The 20,498-nt window shown below is 37.2% G+C and overlaps 1 protein-coding gene across 2 annotated transcripts in view; it reads right to left on the bottom strand.

Moving 5' to 3' along the window:
• Positions 1-20,498, bottom strand: part of CFAP299 (cilia and flagella associated protein 299) — a 433,380-nt gene that overhangs the window by 272,674 nt on the left and 140,208 nt on the right. For both annotated transcript variants that reach the window (XM_020988357.2, XM_020988358.2), the window contains exon 3: positions 5,065-5,155. In XM_020988357.2, the coding sequence (XP_020844016.1) occupies positions 5,065-5,155 (91 nt within the window). The remainder of the gene's footprint in view (positions 1-5,064; positions 5,156-20,498) is intronic.

The following is a 20,498-nucleotide window of genomic DNA, read 5'->3' as shown; positions in this document are numbered from 1 at the left end:
AAAAGGAGATAAAATTATTTCTATTTGCGGACAATATGGTGGTTTGCACAAAAGTTCCAGGAAATCTTCAAAGAAAGCAATTGAGATGATTAATAAGGTGAGAAGGAGGGGCTCTGAGAAGGGTTCTGCCAGGGAGGCAATACATCTTGCTCAGAGTAACTGGAGGGGCACCTGAAGTCTGTATTTCTCTGATCAGGGACGTTCTCATAGGGTCTCTTCTCAGAGGTTTGGGATATTAAGTGGGAGCAGACCATTTCACTCATAGATTACTAGCAATAATCATTTTGAAAAAAAAAACATCTTTATTGTAAAGAAGAGTGAAAGTGGCAAAAGAAGTGAAAATATATGAGAATATGATGGAGGAAAATACAGAATTAACACTCATAACTGAATGTAAATGGAATGACCTCATCCATAAAATGAAAGAAAGTGACAAAATGGATTAGAAAGCAGAATCCAATAATACACTGTTCACAAAAAAACAAAAAAAAACCAAAAAAATCACAAGCTTGGAACCTATTAGATTTACACAGAGTTAAAATAAGAGTTTGGAATAGAATGTATTATGCCTCATGTAACTCCAAAAGGCAGAGGAAGGGATCATGATTTCTAAGGCAAGATTAAAAATAGGCATGATTATTTTGAATGGAATATCTCTTTGTATAATTTCCTCATGGTTTTTGGTATTGCTATGTAAAAATGCTAGTGATTTTTATATTTATAGTTTTCTCTCCTGATATATATATGTATATATATGTATATATGTGTATATATATGTGTATATATGCGTATATATGTGTGTGTGTGTGTGTGTGTGTGTGTGTGTGTATATATATATATATATATATATATATATATATATATATATATATATATATATATATATATATTTGCTTAGGCAATTGGGTTTAAGTGACTTGCCCAGAGTCACACAGCTACTAAGCGTCAAGTGTTTGGTCTGAAACCATATTTGAACTCAGGTCATCCTGACTTCAGGGACGGTGCTCTATCAACTGCACCATCTAGGTGCCCCATAGTAGGCACTATATTAATGCTTATTCTAGTAATCTGTGAGTGAAGTGGGAAGCTCTTCTTAGCAGCACAGCAATCCAAGACTAGTACAAAAGACACACAAAGGAAAAAGCTATCCACATCCAGATAAAGAACTGATAAACTCTGAATGAAGATCAAAGCATACTTTTTTCCACTTACTTTATCATTTTTTGTGTGTTTTTTTTCTTTTGATTTGTTTCTTCTTTCACAACTTTCCATAATATGGAAATATGTTTTACATGATAGCACGTGTATTATCTATATCAAATTGCCTACTATTTTAGGAAAAGGGGAAAGGAGGGAGGGAGAAAATTTTGGAACTCAAAATCTTGCAAAATTAATGCTAAAAGTTGTCTTGACATGTAATTTGGAAAATAAGAAAATAGTATTAAAAATGAAATTTGAAAAAAGAAAAAAGTCTCAAAACTACATGGTCAAATTTTTTCTTGGAGATCAAGTCACCCTTCAGACTGTAGTGACTCCCAAAGAAAATTAAGTAGAACTTTAAAGAAACAAAAAGTCTTAGAAATGGTGAATTCTCACTAGTATATGTTAAATTCTTTAATACTTCAAGTATTTGGTGATATGGGTGTTCCTTCCATATGGCAGATTACAGCTTTTCCCTGTTCTCCTCCCTCTTTGAGGGTGCCTGTGGCCAAAACCAACCTAGTGATGAGATTTTCAGAACTTAACTTGCCTGATTGTCAGACAATTGACATGCAGTCACAGTTCCATACTTAATCCCTTCGAGCTTGATAAAATCTGCAAAGGTTTCTTTTGCTTCTGTTTTCTATTGCAAGTAACTCATTATCAGATAAGAATGAACTTTAAAGCTTATTAAAAGCTGCTAAATTTTAACATCATAAAATTGCACTAAGATTTTGGGGATATCCTACTGAAGAAAAGTTATTGACATGAAACTGAAGGCCAAAATTTATGGAGAAATAGTAGGAAAGAGTACTGGTTGAGATCAAGGTCTGGTTTAGGACTACATAGTGAAACAATTGGTGGGTGGGATTACTGAGCCTTCAGGGATAATCTCTGAAAAAATGGTGGAAAATTGGTGAGGCACCCATTGAAGATGGGCAAGGGTTTTAGTGTTGTTTTGAATTTTGGAAAGGGTGAGGCATACTCCTGAAGCCATATTCAGAGCGGTAAGCTTGTTTTTTATTCCAAAGAAATTTTTAAAACATATTTTTAAAGGAATGAGTTGTTCTACTGTGAAAAGGCAGCAGTGATCAATAAGGCCCAGTATGGGTTCACAAAGAAAGGACAATGCAAAATCAATTCATCTTTTTTTTTTTTTTTGGCGATTGGGGTTAAGTGACTTGCCCAGGGTCACACAGCTAGTAAGTGTCAAGTGTTTGGGCTGAAGCTGGGTTTGAACTCAGGTCCTCCTGACTTCAGGGATGGTGCTCTATCCACTGCACCACCTAGCTGCCCGCTTATTTTGTTTTTGAGAGGGTTACTAAACTGGAAAGGCAGTGTGGTGTAGAGTATGAACTCACCAAGACCCATGTTCAAATCCTATCTCTGAGTTACGTGACCATCAACAAAGTCACTGAACTTCTTAGTGCCCCCAGAAAACTCTATAAGACTTTAAGTTCTAGCAGAGTTGCCTGTTTGCATTGGTACAGAGAATTTCCATCCTGGGAGTTCCCTACATTCTACATAGAATCATAGATTCTGGTAGAAAAAACAACAATAGCAAAACTGGCAGATGAGAGAAATAACAAAACGACCTTATACTTGGACTCCACCATAGCATTTAGCAGTCTCTCACAATACGCTTATCAATATAATATAGTTATTATAGTAATATACAGGCAAGATAGAAAGATGTTCTTTGGATAACAAAATAGGTGAATTTAAATCTGGGTCAATGGCGCTTCTAACCAGTACGTAGGTTTCTTTTGGAGTCATATAAGGCTCCATCCTCACTCTATTCTGAAAACATTTGTTGCAATGATGTGGGTGAAAGCATTGAAGGCAATTTTATTGAATTTATGAGTTACACAAAACTAGATAATAGAATAAGAATCCCAAAACAATAATACTGTAACTTGCATTTATGTAGTCTTTTGAGGTTTGCTATAAACATGGTATAGTCTATAGAAATTGCTGCTTCATTGAGAGTGCTAGGTTGTAGAAATATTGAATAAACTTTGGCCTTTCCTGTAAAGTTTATGAAATTTAAATGGTACCTAATATAGTCTTGAGTGCAAGATAGAAGTACAATAAATGTACCTTAATAATTGATACAGATAATTATGGAGTCTCTGTTGAGGTATTAATATTTTTATCCCAAATAAGCATGACTCAAATTATTAAAATATAGTTCAATTCCACAAATGTTTATTAAATGACTACTTTGTATGAAACACTGTACTTGATGCTGGGAGATATTCAATATTCACATGCATCTGTTATGTCATGTGTTAGCTGCTCCCTCCCATAAGACAGATGGCACTCCATTCATGGTTTCCCATCCTATATGACTCTTCCATTTCCCACTAAAGACTCCACAAGGTGGTCCACCTGATAATGGAGGAGCCTACCTCATCTTGTTTATTTATATCACAGGCATACCCATGAAGTACACAGGCAATCCATTATTTAACACTTCTTCTCACCCTATGACCAACCCATCTTTTTTTTTCTTTTTAATTACACATTTGTATAATAGGGCCACCCTTTGGTGTATAAATATGGGCCCCTTCAATTGTGTTCTAGTCCCTGGATTAAAAAACATGTCTGACCAGAGGCTCCCTTGGTCCCTGTGACTGAAGGGTGGATATAATGGGGGACAGGGAAGTGGCTATATCTGAGACGATCAGCACTTGAGTCAGAAAAATCTGTCTACTTTTTGAGTTATAAGGAGGGAGGGGAAACAGTTTCCAGTTTCTGTCAAAGTAGTCTCTTTTTAAGGACATGGCCAATGCCAGTTTTCCCTTGGACTTCTAGTGAGGTGAGGGCATGGGATATCTCTCTACTTCCTCTCCACAGCAACCATAATAGCAAGTACAATTCTAACAAACCTTGGAGAAAAGATACTAAACGTTATTTTTTTTTTTGCCAACTTTCCTCTCCTCTAAGTGTTTAAGATTTAAATGTTTAATTTTACTTTTTAAAAATAATAGAAAGGGTGGGGCTGCTAAGAAAGAAGAGAATGTGTAGCCTTAGGGACTGGGAAAAATCTTTCTATAGCATCTAGCCACAGTAAAAATCTTCTCCAGAGAATACACTCTTGACTTTGGGATACTGGGATATCTTCTGACTTTGCTCTCAATGATCTTGAGATGGATCTTATAATGAGAAAATTCTACCTCTCTTCTTACAAGATTTTCCCTTGGTGAAATAATCTTGAGGTATGTGTGTGTATGTGTGTGTGTGTGTGTGTGTGTGTGTGTGTGTATTTTTATCACATTACTTCTGATTATTTTTGTCATTATAATTTCCACAAGATTATCATTTGCTTTATTCACCTCTGATTTGCAGCATTATATGAGCTATATGTAACACATTAATCAGTAAATTATATTTTGTATTATATTATTTTCTATTGTATTATATATCAAAGAGCATCCTGAAAAAGATATCCTTTTGAAATATTATTAACAGCATAGAAAAGCTTCATATCTCCCATTTGAATCCAATAAGATTATTTCACTCAGATTGAAATAACTCGAAATTATCTCTCTACATGTCTTCTATTTCCATCTTTGAAACTATTACTTTAATCTCAACCATGGAAGAAAATTTAAACTCATAAGTCACTTTCTCATTTTACTTTAAAAAGTCATATATTTCAATGAAAATAATTTCTGTTAACTTATATTTTCTGTCTTTGAAAGAAAACATTCTAAATTAAAATAAAATATAAAATTAAGACATGAAAATAAAATAAAATTATTTTCATAAAATGCTTTTCTTAATTTTAATTAAAATTAGTTTTGTGAAAAATTATACCCATAATCATGGATTTGGCTTCTGCGCATTTTATTTACTCACAGTTACTTTTCCAGTACGATTGTCTTCCTCCCTTTGTGCTAGTGCTTTCAAAAAATTGTCTTTCAGTTCTTTGCCAGCACTAGATAGTGTCCTATAAAAAACAAATAAAAAGGAGTTTTGTTATAATGTACTTCATAATAAATGGGCTTGAAGTGAGGGGAATGTTGAGAGCTGTCAGCAACTGCTGTGCACTTTCTTATGTAAAGCTAATATCTATTTTTCAAGAGACTAAGAAAAACTAATAGACTTGGTCATCACTTTCAGACTCACAGGTAATAGGATCAATCTCTACCCTGCTTCCCCTCCTGCCCCCTGGCTAGTCAAAAAATAAAAATAAAATTTTCTTGGAAGGCAAGTGCTAGCCTTGCTAATAAATTAATTGTGCTTGGACCTTTGTGCCTCAGTTTCCCTTTATTGCAGATTTTTATAGTGACAGTACAGATTTCCACAATTATGAAAAATTCCACACTAGCAATGGCCACATGAAAACACGCTCCACATAATAAAAGAAATGTGAGGTACACTTCATACCCAACAAATTGTCAAACATAACAAAAAATGGCATTAGTCAATTTTGGAGTGACTGCATGAAAAAGAGTATGCTAATATGTTTAATATACTCAATCATTTTTTAATGTTAGTGCTTCCCCTCTGATAGTAATCTCCTATTTATTCTGTCTATAGATTGTTTGTACAGAGTAGCTTGCATGTTACCTGCCCACATTAGACTACACGGGTGGGGAACCAGGGGCCTTGAGGCCACATGTGGCCCTCTAAGTCCTCAAGTAGGGCCCTTTGACTGGATCCAAACTTCACAGAAAAAATTGGGGTTTGTTCTGTGAAGTTTGGATCTAGTCAAAGGGCCCCACTTGAGGACTTAGAGGGCCACATGTGGCCTCAAGGCTGCAGGTTCTCCACTCCTGGACTAGAAGTTCCTTGAGGGTAAAGCTTCTATTTTGCTTTTCTTTGTATCCTTAGCACCTATCACCAAGCTGGACCCATAGCAGGCACTTAACAGATGCTTATTGACTCACAGACTGCTGATGGAGCTGTGAATTGGTTGAATCATTCCAGAAAGCACTTTGTGATTATGTGACAAAAGTCACTAATCTGTTCACGCCCAATAAGTAAAACACTATAATCATAATAGCTCTTATGTCAAAGTACCTTAAGGTTTACTCAGTAAGAACCTTGTGAGGTAGGAGACATTATTATTGCCATTTCATTGACAGGGGTAGAAATTAAGGCTGACAGAGATGCAGTCACTTGTCCAGAGTCACATGGCTAGTGAATGTCTGAAATGGCATTTGAATGCAGGTATTCCTGAGTATAAGTCCACAATCATAGATAGTAAGGAAGATTTCATATCTACATCTCTATATAGAGCTATAGAGACATATGGATATATTGACATAGGTATCTATATATGTATATCCATATGTATATATAGATATATCTACATCTATCTATCTACGTATCTATCATCTCAAGATAATCACAGCAACATTTCTGTTTGTACATGTATGTGTGTAGTGAAATACCTGGAAACAAAGTGGGCCCCCATCCATTTTGCAGTAACTGAACAAATTGTGATATTTGAAAGTAGTATAGCATTATATAAGTATACATATATATAAAGTATAGGATAGTATAGAATAGACTATATAGTATATAAGTATAGTACTTATATTACATATTATGTAAGTATAGTATTATATAAGATCAATGAATATGAAGAATTCAGAAGGTAGCAAGTATGCTGGGGCTAGTCTATCAGGAAAACTCCCTCCTCCCTCTAAGCAGGCCCCCCTCTTCTATGCGGATAGAGACACTCTTTTCCAACTTCTCCCTTCAGTTAGCCCTACCTATGACTTTCCCTACATCAGTACTTCCCTTCTGGCTTTCCCTCAGGTACAGATCTCTAAGTCTTCTTGCCAAGAGAACAAATGGGGGGGAGGGGAGAAGTGACCTTCCCTGAGCTGTCTGCCTCAGCAGGGATCATTGGATTTTTTATTCTGCCCCACCCCCCTTGCCTTCCCTTCACTTAGATTTGTTCACTCATGACTCAGACTTTTGTCAAGGGGAACCCCAGCTTTATTGTTCTTCAGTACTTTAATAAAACATGATAATCCATAAGAAACTCTCTTATTTCATTCAAGTTCCAGTTGGTGTAGAGTTCTGGTGAATTACATAAAAGCTCTAAGCCTCAGTTCCTGTCAAATATGCTATCCACTGTCCCCCATCTTTTTGCAATTCCCCATTCACATATAATAAAGCACTTATAAGAATAATTAAGATCGATCTTTTTATGTAACTGGAATTAAAAAATAATCATTAATCATAAATGTAAGCAAACTTTAAAAATAGATAAACTTTGGATTTTTTAACGCATGTAATGGGGAACTGGCTCAGGCATAAACTGCCTCAGATGATTAGCTCCCCGAGGGCAAAGGTTCTATTTTGCTTTTCTTTGTATCCTTAACATTAGCACAAAGCTGGACCCATAGTAGACACTTAACAAATGCTTACTGACTGACTGACTTGACTGACTGACAGTGGAGCTGTGAATTGGTCTGTTCATTCCAGAAAGCAGCTAGGTGGTGCAGTGGATAGAGCACTGGCCCTAGATTCAGGAGGATCTGAGTTCAAATGGGGCCTCAGACATATAATACTTACTAGCTGTGTGACCCTGGGCAAGTCACTTAACCCCATTGCCTAGCCAAAACAAACAAACAAAGTAACAAATAAAAAAAAAAACCAGAACGCAGTTTGATATTATATGGGAAAAGTTACTAATCTGTTCATACCTAATAATAAAAACACTGAATCATAATAGCTCCTATCATAGTACTTCAAGGTTTACAAAATGCTTCACATTTGATGCTCATTAAGAACCTTGTGAGGTGGGAGACATTATTATTCCCATTTTATTGAGAGGGGTCCTATTCAAGATCTCCCAGAAGGTTCAACACATTGTGGACCATCCCACCCCCACCACTGGCCAATTGTAATCTCCAAGTTTGGGGGAACTTGACAGAGTGACTGGGGCAGTTTTCCTCTCTTTGATCCATGAGGCAATTTTCAAAGCTGCTACTGCCCCAGTCATTTCCCTTCCTTTTGCAAAGGCTAGATTCAGGAACCATGCCATGCAGCGCATTCAGAATCCTTCTTCTCTTCAAAAAGTCCAGGGTTTAAGAAACAGAATTTAAACCTATCTCTTTTTGCTGAAAGATGTCATTGTCAATGTGGGGTGGAAGGAAGAATCAAGAAGAGAGAAATCCCTTCCTCTGCCCCTCTGTAGTGCTCGCGGAGTACAAGTTGAAAACACAGAGAAAAAGTTGTTTCCTACGAGATGAATTTCTTTTCAACTCTCTCTACCATTTTGAAGCTTTCCCTGCCAGGAGACAAATTCATCACCTCTATTAATCCTCAGCCAAGTTTTCTGATCCTTTCATATGGGAACTGTCACTCAAAATTTGAAAGTCCTATGAAATAGATCCTACAAACAATGTCTCCCAATATCTAAAAATCCTATAATTCCATCAAGTAGATGGCAGCCTCAATTGACTAGGGATCCCTAATCAAATTCCCCGGACAACAGCAGAAAATTTTCTTCTTTTTTTCCCATAGAATGGAATTACTTATTTGAGATTGAGCAAATGTAAGATACTCAGAACACATTTAGCTTCCCAATATGCATAATAAGAAAAGGAAGCTTATCTACACAGGGCGTAATGTCAGGAATTTCCAAAATGATTTTCACCATCTTTCCCTATGTCTGTCTTTGCATTGAAGTCATACAAGTATCAAAGTACATGCTTAAAAGACTGCTTCAAGATGGTGAAATGAAAGGGAGCAGAATAATCAAGGTCTCCCAAAATTATTCTATTAAGTATGAAAAAAATACTAGACTAAATAATGATTAATAAATCCAAGGAGAAATTGTACTAGATGAATTTTTCAAGTTCAGACCAGGTCCAGACAAGGAGATAGTAAGAAACCTGTGGCACTAGGGAAGGAGTCCATCAAAAAAAGACAAACACAGGAACACAGTACATGGAAGAATTCTAACACAGAAACCACTGGAAAATCTAGCCTTTCTCTCTGGAGCTTGCAATTATGTCCCTCTGACTGAAGAATCTGGGTCAGGAGCCTATATGACTTGGAGGAGGAGAACAATGATCTGGCCATGGCCAGAATCAGACTAGTTTGGTAGTCTGAGCCACTCTAAGGGTCCTTTGTAGAACACAGAACACAATACCTGGAAGAAACAATGGAAGAACTCAGGACCCGTACAGATAGATCAGTACCAAACAAGACCCCTACGATTCCTTGCAAAAATGCACAGAACCTGACCCTGGCACAAAGTCCAATTCAGGAAGTAAGGCAGGGTAAATGAAGTAAAGAAATAACAGCCCTGTTGGTAAAGAAATATTATAGACCTAGTAATGCTTCAGACACTAACTTTGAAGACAAGAATGACTCTATAGTACCTAAAAGCAAAATTTCAAACTAAAACATAGCCTTGCCACAGGTTTTATTAGAATTATTAGAATAAATGAAGCAGTTTAAAAAATATCATAGTTTAAGTGAAATTAGAGTTCTAGAGGAGAGAAGTGGAAGGAGAATAAATAGTTTGGTAATGGAAGTACAAAATACAAAGTACAAAGTACAAAAGTAAAAGACTCTCCAAATGGAAGGGACTCTCTGAGATAATAATAAATGCTAGAACAAAAGACAGAAAGGGAAAAAAAAGAGAGTGTAAGGCATCTCCTGTCCAAAACAATTGACTTAAAAATAAAGGAGAGATCACTTAGTATAACCTGAAGAAATGACCATCAAAATTCTAAATAGCATATTTCAAGAATCCATAAATGAAAACTGTCCACATCTGTTAGAACCAGAGGGCAAGTGAAACTAGAAAGAATCCTCCAGTCACCTCTTTGGTAGAGAAAGTAGAATTTTTAGTTGGTACTCAAAGGAAACCAGGGGGCAGATGATAAGGGAATGAATTCCAGGCATGGAGGATAGCCAGTGAAAATTCCCAGAACTGGCAGATGGAATATCCTATTCCAGGAATAGCAAAGAGGTCAGTGTCACTGGACCAGAGTGCTTTGATAGGGGTTATATGGAGAGGTGTAAGAAGATTTGAAAGGTAGGGAGGGGCCAGGGTATGAAGGGCTTTGAACTTAAGACAAGGTAATAGGGAGCCAATGGAGTTTATTGAGTAGAGGGTTAACACAGTCAGACCTGTGTTAAGATCATTTTTGACAGCCAAGTGGATGGACTAGAGTGGGAGAAACTTGTGACAGGTAGACCCTCCAGTTAACTAGTGCAACATTCCAGGTATGAGGGCCTGTATTAGGGTAGTTGTGGTGTTAGAGGAGAGAAGGGATTATGTTTGAGAGCCATTATGAAGGTGAAATCAATTGGCCTTGGCAAAAAATGGTATGTGGAGGGGTGAGAAAGAATGAGGAATCAAGGGTAATACCTAAGCTGTGAACCTTGGTTCACAGAGAGGATGAGAATGGTGGTGCCCCACATAGTAATAAAGAAGTTTAGAAAAGAAAGTGTTTTGGGGTTAGATTATGAGTTCTGATTTGGAGTTTAAGATGTTCATAGGACATCCAATTCAAGATATCTAACAAGCAGCTGAAGATGTAAGACTGGAAGTCATCAGAGAGATTCTAGATAAATAGATTTGAGAATCATACCTGTAGAGTTGATAATTGAATCCATGGAAACTGATGAGATCACCAAGTGAAAATACCGTAGAGGGAGAAGAGAAGGGGCCCAAGACAGAATCCTATGTTAGTGATTGTGACATGGATGAAAATCCAGCAAATGAGACTGAGAAGTAGTGGTCAACTAGGTAGGAAGAGAACCAGGAAAGAGTAGCGTCACAAGAACCTAGAGAAAAGAAAGTATTGGGGTAGAGCCAAGATAGAGGAGTAAAAGCAGTAATTTACTTGAGCTCTCCCCCAAACCTCTTCAAATACCTGTAAAAAATGACTCTAAACATATTCTAAAGCAGCAGAACCCATAAAAAGCCAGAGTGAAACAAATTTTCAACCCAAGACAATCTGGATAGTTGATCAGAAAGGTATATTGTGCTGGGCTGGAAAAGGAATGCAGTTTGGCGTGGGTGCGTAAGCAAAATGGGCCTCAGCAAACCTGGAGCAGGTCTCAGAGGACTGAATCATGGGCAGCTGTGATGGTTTCTAGACTTCTTAACCTATGAATGCCAAAGACAACTTAGGAGATCAGTAGGAAAAGTCTGTGCCTGCGATGAGAAAGAAGCTCGGTTCCCAGCCCCAGTCCCTGTGCGCAGCCCAGGGGTGGTGATTGCTTCTTGAGCATCTGAGAAGGCCCACAGACTGCAGGGGAATCCAGTGGCTGATCAGAGAGGGATTACAGGGATCTCTTTGCTGGTGCAGGATTCTCTTACTTTACCTGTAGTTGGATCTCAGTCACAATTCTGGGTGGCAGTCCTGGGGCAAGGAAGAGCGCTAGCATGGTGGAGCTTGTAGTGGCAGTGAAAAGTTAATCCTCCTCACAGTTCCAAGGCAGAAAGGAGTGCTTGTAGTCACTCATAGACCAGAGCACAGGCCAGGAAAGGAATAAAAGCCTCACCCTTGATCATACCACTTTGGAAGAACTGAAAATTTATTGGTCCCTAGAAGTATCTCTGAAAACAGCTGCACCAAACCCCTGAAGCTTGGGACAGTACATTCTCCACACTGGAAGCAGACCCCTACCTTAACAAAGAGTTTATAACTCAAGTAATTGGCTGGGATCATGAGCAAGCAGCACAAAAAGAGTCAGACCATAGAATCTTACTTTGGTGACAAAGAAGATCAAAACATACAACCAGAAGAAGACAACAAAGTCAAAGCTCCTACATCCAAAGCCTCAAAGAAAAATATGAATTTGTTCCAGGCCATAGAAGAGCTCAAAAAGGATTCTGAAAAGCAAGTAAGAGAAGCAGAGGAAAAATTGGGAAAAGAAATGAGAGTGATGCAAGAATATCATGGAAAACAATTCAACAACTTGCTAAAGGAGAATCAAAAAAATACTGAAGAAAATAACACCTTAAAAAATAGCCTAACCCAAACGGCAAAAGAGGTCCAAAAAGCCAATGAGGAGAAGAGTGCCCTAAAAGGCAAAATTAGCCAAATGGAAAAGGAAGTCCAAAAGCTTACTGAAGAAAATACTTTCTTAAAAATTAGAATGGAGCAATTGGAAGCTAGTGACTTTATGATAAATCGAGACACTGTAAAACAAATCCAAAAGCATGAAAAAATAGAAGAAAATGGAAAAACAACTGACCTGGAAAATAGATCCAGGAGAGAGAATTTAAAAATTATTGGACTATCTGAAATCCACGATCAAAAAAAGAGCCTAGACACCATCTTTCAAGAAATTATCAAGGAAAACTGCCCTGATATTTTAGAACTAGAGGGCAAAACAGAAATGGAAAGAATCCACTGATCACCTCCTGAAAGAGATCCCCAAAGAAAAACTTCTAGGAATATTGTAGCCAAATTTCAGAGTTCCTAGGTCAAGGAGAAAATATTGCAAGCAGCCAGAAAGAAACAATTCAAGTATTGTGGAAACACAATCAGGATAGCATAAGATTTAACAGCTTCTACATTAAGGACTGGAGGGCTTAGAATAGAATATTCTAGATGGCAAAGGAGATAAGATTACAACCAAAAATCACCTACCCAGCAAAACTGAGTATAATCCTTCAGGGGAAAAATGGAAATTTCAGTGAAATAGAGGACTTTCAAGTATTCTTGATGAAAAGACCAGAGCTGAATAGAAAATTTGACTTTCAGATACAAGACTCAAGTGAAACATGAAGAGGTAAACAGGAAAGAGAAATCATAAGAGACTTATTAAGGTTGAACTGTTTACATTCCTGCATGGAAAGATGATATTTGTAACTCATGAGACCTTTGTCAGTATTAGAGTAGTTGGAGGTAAAATTTATATGTATGTAGATAGATGGATGGATAGATGATAGATAGGTAGATAGATAGATAGATAGATAGATAGATAGATAGATAGATGGCACAGGGTTAGTTGAAGATGAAGAGGTTATATTTGGAGAATAAAATTAAGGGGTGAGAGAGGATTATACTGGAGAAGGAGAAAGGGAGAGGTAGAATGGGGTAAATTATCTCACATAAAACAGACATGAAAAGGCTTTTATAGTGGAGGGGAAACAGGAGAAGGTGAGAAGGAATGAGAGAATCTTATTCTCATCAGATTTGGCTTAAGGAGGGAATAACATACACACTCAATTGGATATGGAGATATATTTTACCCTACAGGAAAATAGGAGGGAGGGGGACAAGAGAGCAGGAGGATGATAGAGGGGAGGGCAGATTGTGGGAGGGGTAATCAGAAGCAAACACTTCTGAGGAGGGACAGGGTCAAAAGAAGAGAATAGAATGAATGGGGGCGGATAGGATTAAGAGAAATATACTTAATTTTTCACAACATGACTACTATGGAAGTGTTTTGCATGAATAAACATGCATAACCTGTATCGAGTTGCTTGCCTTCTCAGTGAGGGTGGGTGAGGAGGGAGGAAGGGAGAAAATTTGGAACCCAAAGTTTTAAAAACATAAGTTAAAAAAATGTTTTCACATGCAACTGGGAAATAAGATATACAGGAAATGGGCTATAGAAATCTATCCTTCCCTATAGGAAAATTGAAGGGGAAGGAGATAAGAGAAGGGCAGGGGGAGAGATAGAAGAGAGGGCAGATTAGGGGAAGGGGTATTCAGAATGCATGCCATCTTGGGGTGGGGGGGAATGAGATGGGGTGAAAATTTGGAACTCAAAATCTGGTGGAAGTGAATGTTGAAAACTAAAAAATTAATTAATTTTAAAAAAAGAAAAGAAAATATTAAAAAGAGAGAGAGCTACAATATTAAAAACTACTTTTTTTTCATTACAAAACCATCAAAACCTCTGGGAAAAACTGCTACTGTTAGGATCATAGAGGGAAAAAGGAGGGAAGAAATGTGAACATTCACAGCAGCCAGCTGTTTCTTTATATTTTTCATTTTAAGAGAAAACCTAATGGGAGCCCTAAAAACTAGATTGTTCCATGTCAATCAAACCTCATGTTGCTTAGGGGAATAGAGAAAAACTGCACTTATCTCTTTTTGGAGACAGGGAGGGAATAGGAAGGGAGGAGTAATACTTGGCAAGTGGTCCCAGTTCATTCTTCAGCAGAGTGAGAGAGGCCATTCTCACACTTCGGAATGACAGTTGCCTAGACAACAAATAAATGTTCATCTTGTCTGAGTGAAAATTAGACTCCTATACTTGGATAATCAATGTGTTTTCCCTTTATTTGGGGAAATAGTAGAGTATTCTTTCCTGAAACGAACTTGATATGCTCACAGATTTATGACAGTTACATATGGCCACATCTTTATAGTCAAAATTATGTGGAGGACAGAGGCAAACAGCTACAAGTTATTGGTGTAATTGCTCCCAAGACCCTACAGGAATTGCACTGGGTGTTCTATGACTCTGGATTTGATATGAAACTGGAGAAGCTTTTCAAAACTTGAAAAACTGAGACACAAAGTCTTGATTCTTAGACATCACTCTTTTTTTTTTCTACTTTAGATGAACCTTGTTTTGGATTTGATTTCATTCACACCACTACTCTGCACTTTTCTTCTGTAGTGTTTGGGAGAAAGAAGACAAGGGTTGTTTATGTTTGTTGTATTGCCATTTTCTTACATGCTCTCCTCCTCCACCTTTGCTTTTACTCTCCTCCTCTCCCACTATATTGCCAGGTCATTCATCATTTTCTGTGCCTCTTGGTAGATGTTTACTCAATCTTCTACAATTTGTGTATTTGTATAGAAAAGACAATGCTCTTTTTAAACTACATTGGTATACCTCAGTCTTTATTTGGATTGCACCAAACAGTTTTATTCATTTTAGTATGGTTTCTTATGTTTCGTTTACTTGCTTAATTTACAATGCTTTATACTATAAAATTATCACCATTATCATAACCATCATCTCTGTCTCTCTCTCTGTCTCTCTCTCTGTCTCTCACTCTCTTCTCTTCCCTAGGGGTACTCCATTAGAGTCCTCCTGCCATGATGGCATTGAACTGTTAACAACTGTTCTTTGTGTCTGGCCATGCAACTAGTTCTGAATCTAATTTAATTTTATTATTATCAACCCATGTCCCCATTTTCTCCACAAGAATGTAATGAGATACTTTATCATAAGCTTTTCTAAAAGTAGGCAAACTATATCAACAGCATTCACCCTCATCTACTAGGTTAGCGGTTCTATTAAAAAGGAAATGAAATGAATTGCTTGCTCTTTCTAATCACTGCTTCCTTTTCTACATGGGCCACATGATACATTCTACAATTTTATTAGGAATTTAAGTTAGGATCATTTGTCAGTATCTGCAGATTCTGATTCTGTTCTCTTTCTTTAAAAAAAAAACTGGAACATTTTCCTTCTACAATTTTGTGGTCCTGCCCTGATTTTCCACAATCATTCAAATATCATGGATAGTGGCTCAGCAATCACATCTTCCAGTTCTTTCAGGTTATTAGAACTGATGGAAGGTAATTCCTTGCTGTCTTATTAACTCTTATCTTCTCTCTCATCAGTTACCATTGTTTGATCCAAACATGCTGGGTGGTTAGAACCAGGCTTCTCCATTGGTCACTTTTGATAAATACCATTTTTCTTTCTTAATGTAATTTGTGTCTTCAGAATTTCAGTGTTAAGCATCTCTCCTTCCTTTTGGGCATGACTTTTATTGAAGCATTTAGTCCATGGAATCTTCCTTCTCTATTTTCTGAACCTTTTGAAATCAACTTTGCTTAAATTTATGGCACATGTTAGATTATATCATTTCTTCTTCTGTATCACAAATTTTAGGAGTAGGTAATCACTTTCCCACTGGGATTGGACCAGTCCCTCCAAAGTATTATTTCAAAATTTTAGACGTTCAAATTTTAAACTTCAAAACACTACACAGATGTATTGGTGATGTGACTGAATTTTGTCACTGTGGCTAAACTTTATATTTTAATGAGAACAAAACTTGTACTGCATTATCTTTTAATGAAAGAAATGAATTACTAATTTAAAAAGTCATGGAATTTGTTGAGTAGGTTACTATATGGTCTGGGAACATTTTTCTCCTTCACCCTCAACTCAAGCTCTACCCCAAATAATCACCCCATAATCAGTCAAACTCGATATATGGAATGATAAACAAAGAAAGGACAATGGACCACCTAATGAAAGGCAGCAGCCTAAAAAGCCAAAACAGAATAGAAAGTTCTTCAGATCAGAATGTAAGAAGTAGAAGGAAATGTCTACCATTTTATAGAAAAAGACATTAAGCACATTTTCCATTTTGGCATAGGAAGTCTTGGAGATGTACTGGAGATGACTTGGAGAAAGGGTAGGGGAAGTAACGGATAAATATGTGATTCTATTCTGTGTTCTTCATATTCCTGTCTCTCTCAGAACTCTTCTCCTTCACTCTATCATTCCTGACTTCCCAATCAGGGAGGCCTTTCTTGACTTCTTAGTTTTTAACAATTGTAAGTTAAGGGTGGGTGATTGAGTTCCCCATTTAACCTGATGAATTTCACAGAGGTAGAGATGCGCACTGCCTCCTTGATGAGAGAACACTTGTAACCCTTCTCTGGATGGACTCAGGGACCATACTGCTCTGCAGTCTTTGAAAGCAAGATGTTAAAATGGGGTGTGGGGTAGAGAGGGGGATGATCTCTCTCTCTTTTTCCAGACTCCCTTTCCTTCTACACTACACAATTCTAATTGGGACAGTTACGTGGTGCAGTGGACAGAGTCCTGGGCTTGGAGTCAGGAAGACCTGAATTCAAATTTGAACTTTTACATACACTTACTAGCTGTGTGGCCCCAGGAAAATTAATAACCTCTCCTTGCCTCAGTTTTCTCATCCATGAAATGGGGGTTGTAGTAGCACCCACCTCCCAGGGTTGTTGTGAGGTCTGGATGAGAAAATATTGAAAAAGCTCTTAGCACAGTGTCTGGCACATGGCAAGTGCTATGCAAACGTTATCTGTTGTTGCTACTCGTATTGTATTGTTGTTGTTGGGCTCTCTTCCAGATTGTGGCAGGGGCAGGGAGGGGATATCTCCCTTTCCTTTGCCCCATAGAAGCATCTTATGGAGACTGGTGTGGAAAGCGAATTCATGGAGCTCAAGTGATTGGCTACTCCCTGATGTTCTGTTTCCTTTTCTGAGTACTGGTCAAAGATTAGCCTTCCCAAGCTAGACTTTTCATGCCTAAGATGTGGTGCCAACCAAGGCTGAGTCTTTCGGAGGTACCAGTCTCCTAGAAGGCGAAGATTCACTACATATTGTGCTTTTTGGAGAAAGAAGATTTTCTTGCACCTGAAGAAGCCACGACATGGGGTTGGAATAGGGTAGTGATGGGTAGGAGATTTGGAACTTGTCAAACCTTCATGCTATTGCTATGAGTTGCTTGGGTAGTATAGGGCTATATACGGAATGGAGAACACTTGCTTATCAGCCCCCAACATAGCTTTTCTTTCCTGGGAAGACTGATAAATCTAATGGACTTTTTTTGTGTATGTGATTTATATTTCTGCAACCCATGTTTCCAAGCCTGGGGAATTTTGTGTGCCATTGGCCATACAGAAGATCATTCCTAATTAGTGGGGAGAAGGCTGGTACAATGCCAAGTAGCTACATGAAGGATGAAGTTGGTAAAAGAACTTCGTGGAAGGACATGTGGTGGTACAGTATTTTTGGGACTGACTCCAGGAAGAAAAAAGACTTGGGAAGCTTCACATAGAAGGGAAACCAATCCTTTGACATGTGTCTGATTTCCAGCTCACCTCCCTAGAAACTTCTGAGAATTTCTCCTAGGATCAGATCAGGTAACCTTCTTGGTTTGAGCTGAGATCTCCTAGTAAAGAACTCACTCCCTCTTGTGTTTTTCTGTGTTTTAATCTGTATAACTTTTCTGAATTCTATTTGCTTCAATAAATGAATTCACTCACTGTTCACTATTTATGATGGTCTTTTGTAGAAGTAGCATCTGGTGGGACAGGCATAATCTCAGATCATATCTATTCACACCTCCTTGTGAGCTGCAAATACACATTTAGAGAACCCATGTGGACATACATATTTTACAAGGGCAAACACATCTTACTTTTCCATACGTATTTATGGACTACTGTGTAAGCTTGGCATATTATGCATTTTTTGTGGTTGGTGAAATAAAGGATGTGCCATATCTTATACCCACATTGTACACTAAGTGCCTGTATGAGAATTGGATACTCTATTACCCACATTTGGAAAAACACTAGACATGAGCTATATATAAGCTTTATTTTGGAGATTTTCCTGGATTAACTCCAGGTGTGGGAAAAGAGCCACAGAGAAATCGACACTTTGGGGTCATGTCCCTAGGATCAAACCAAATCTGTGAGAGCCCAGAATTTTAGGGGGCCCTTGGGCCATGGGTCACATCTTCTTTTATCCTTTGCTTAAAGTCCAGGGGTGGGGAACCTGCAGCCTTGAGACCACATATGGTCTTCTAGATCCTTAAATGATGCCTTTTGACTGAATCCAAATTTTACAGAACAAATCCCCTGGTAGACATTGCCATTAACTATGTCTGGCACATTAACAATGAATATGTTTCTGTGAGGACTTTATTAAAAATAAAACATAGCATAATTTACCCTTCAGTACTAATACTTTGGCCTTAGATTTGTGAAAAAAAAATCAATACATATAAGAAGACAAAACATTCCTAAGGAACTAAATATCTCTTGCAGTTCTAAATCTATTCATAGATCTTGATAATCTATGAATATTAAGCTGAAAATAAATCATCTTATTTTAATATCTGCTTATATTCAAGGGGAAAAAATCCTTACAGTGTCTTTGCTAATGCTACTTGACTTTGGTTTTTTCAATATATTCAGTGGTTGCCTGAATATCCCTGGATATCAACTATAGCATGCATTTATTTGGGATGTTGCCTCTTGTGGGGTCAGCTGGACCCTGCTCTTTAGCACAATATTTATACCTAATTTCTCCCTTAAAATATGTTGTTTCTAAATAGTCTTAATTTCTCGATATTTTCATGCCTTCAGATTATTAAAAAAAATTATCACTGTCTGTAATATATGTCAAGTGTTTGAAATAAAGAAAAAAATATTTAGGGAATGTTAGCCATGTGGTGAAATCTCACCTGGACTATCTGAAGAAATTAGTTTGTGATTCTTAATCTCATTCTGTTTTTTTTTTATAAAACATTTATATTGCCTTTTATATATAGTACTGTTTGTAAATTTCCTTGATATATGGATTCAGAAACAATGTGAATTCAAAACAAATACTCATTTGATCAAAATGCCTTTTTTTTAAATTTTTGGATCTACTTATTCATTAGGATTCTTTCAAATGTTTTGTTTCCAGACTGCACACATGAAGAATGTACTATCTTTTACAATTAGTAATAGGATTAGGAAGTCATTTTTTAAGAGCTTATACTATTAGTCATTTTGACATTGTTGGCAGGTTGTTGGCTAAAAAAACTACTATAAATTCTTTTGATTGCTACTTATATAGTCTAATGTACAGAAAATACTTCTGTAAAGCCTCATGCCTTATCTTTTATTGTTGAATAAAATGAACAAGTAATTGTAAAAACTACACTTGCTACATGGTATTTGAAACTCCATGGAGTAAACGATTTTAAAAAAATATTATGGTTGCTTATAAATTTCACTTCCACAGTTTCCATGGTTATTGGAGTTTTGGCTTATGTTGGAAGTCCACACCTGACAAAACATTGGTGCCAGTGTTTCGATTAACAGAGAGCTACCAATAACACAGTCCTGTCATTTTTCCAATGTTCACTATGAATTTATGTATATCCCTATATCAGCTTTGTACTAAGTTAGTAGAAATAAAATCTTGCCAGAAAATATAAGTAATTATGAGCCTCTCTTAAAGTTTAGGATGTGTGAAGAGGTAAGTTATTATTATTATTATTATTATTATTATTATTGTTGTTATTATTATTATTATTATACTTATGCAGACAGAACTAAATACACTGTATTACACCTACATAATGGTTTAGTGTGGAAGAGGCAGCTGGTTCGAGTCCATTCTTTGGCTTTGTGACCCTGAGTAGGTCACTTAACTTCTTGGTGCCTCACAAAACTCTTTAAGAGTTTAACTTTCAGAACAGTTTCAGGAGAGTTGTAAATCTACATTGTCAGTGCGTGTTCCCTAGTTAGGTGTTGCAGCATTTAGACTGTTGGGCAGGGAGCCAGGAAAACTTGAGTCCAAATCTGGCCTCAGATGCTTTACTTGCTATGT

Source organism: Phascolarctos cinereus, unplaced genomic scaffold (assembly GCF_003287225.1).
Source record: "Phascolarctos cinereus isolate Bilbo 61053 unplaced genomic scaffold, phaCin_HiC Scaffold_9;HRSCAF=440, whole genome shotgun sequence".
Classification (NCBI taxonomy): Eukaryota; Metazoa; Chordata; class Mammalia; order Diprotodontia; family Phascolarctidae; genus Phascolarctos; species Phascolarctos cinereus.
This window is presented reverse-complemented; position numbering and strand designations above follow the sequence as displayed.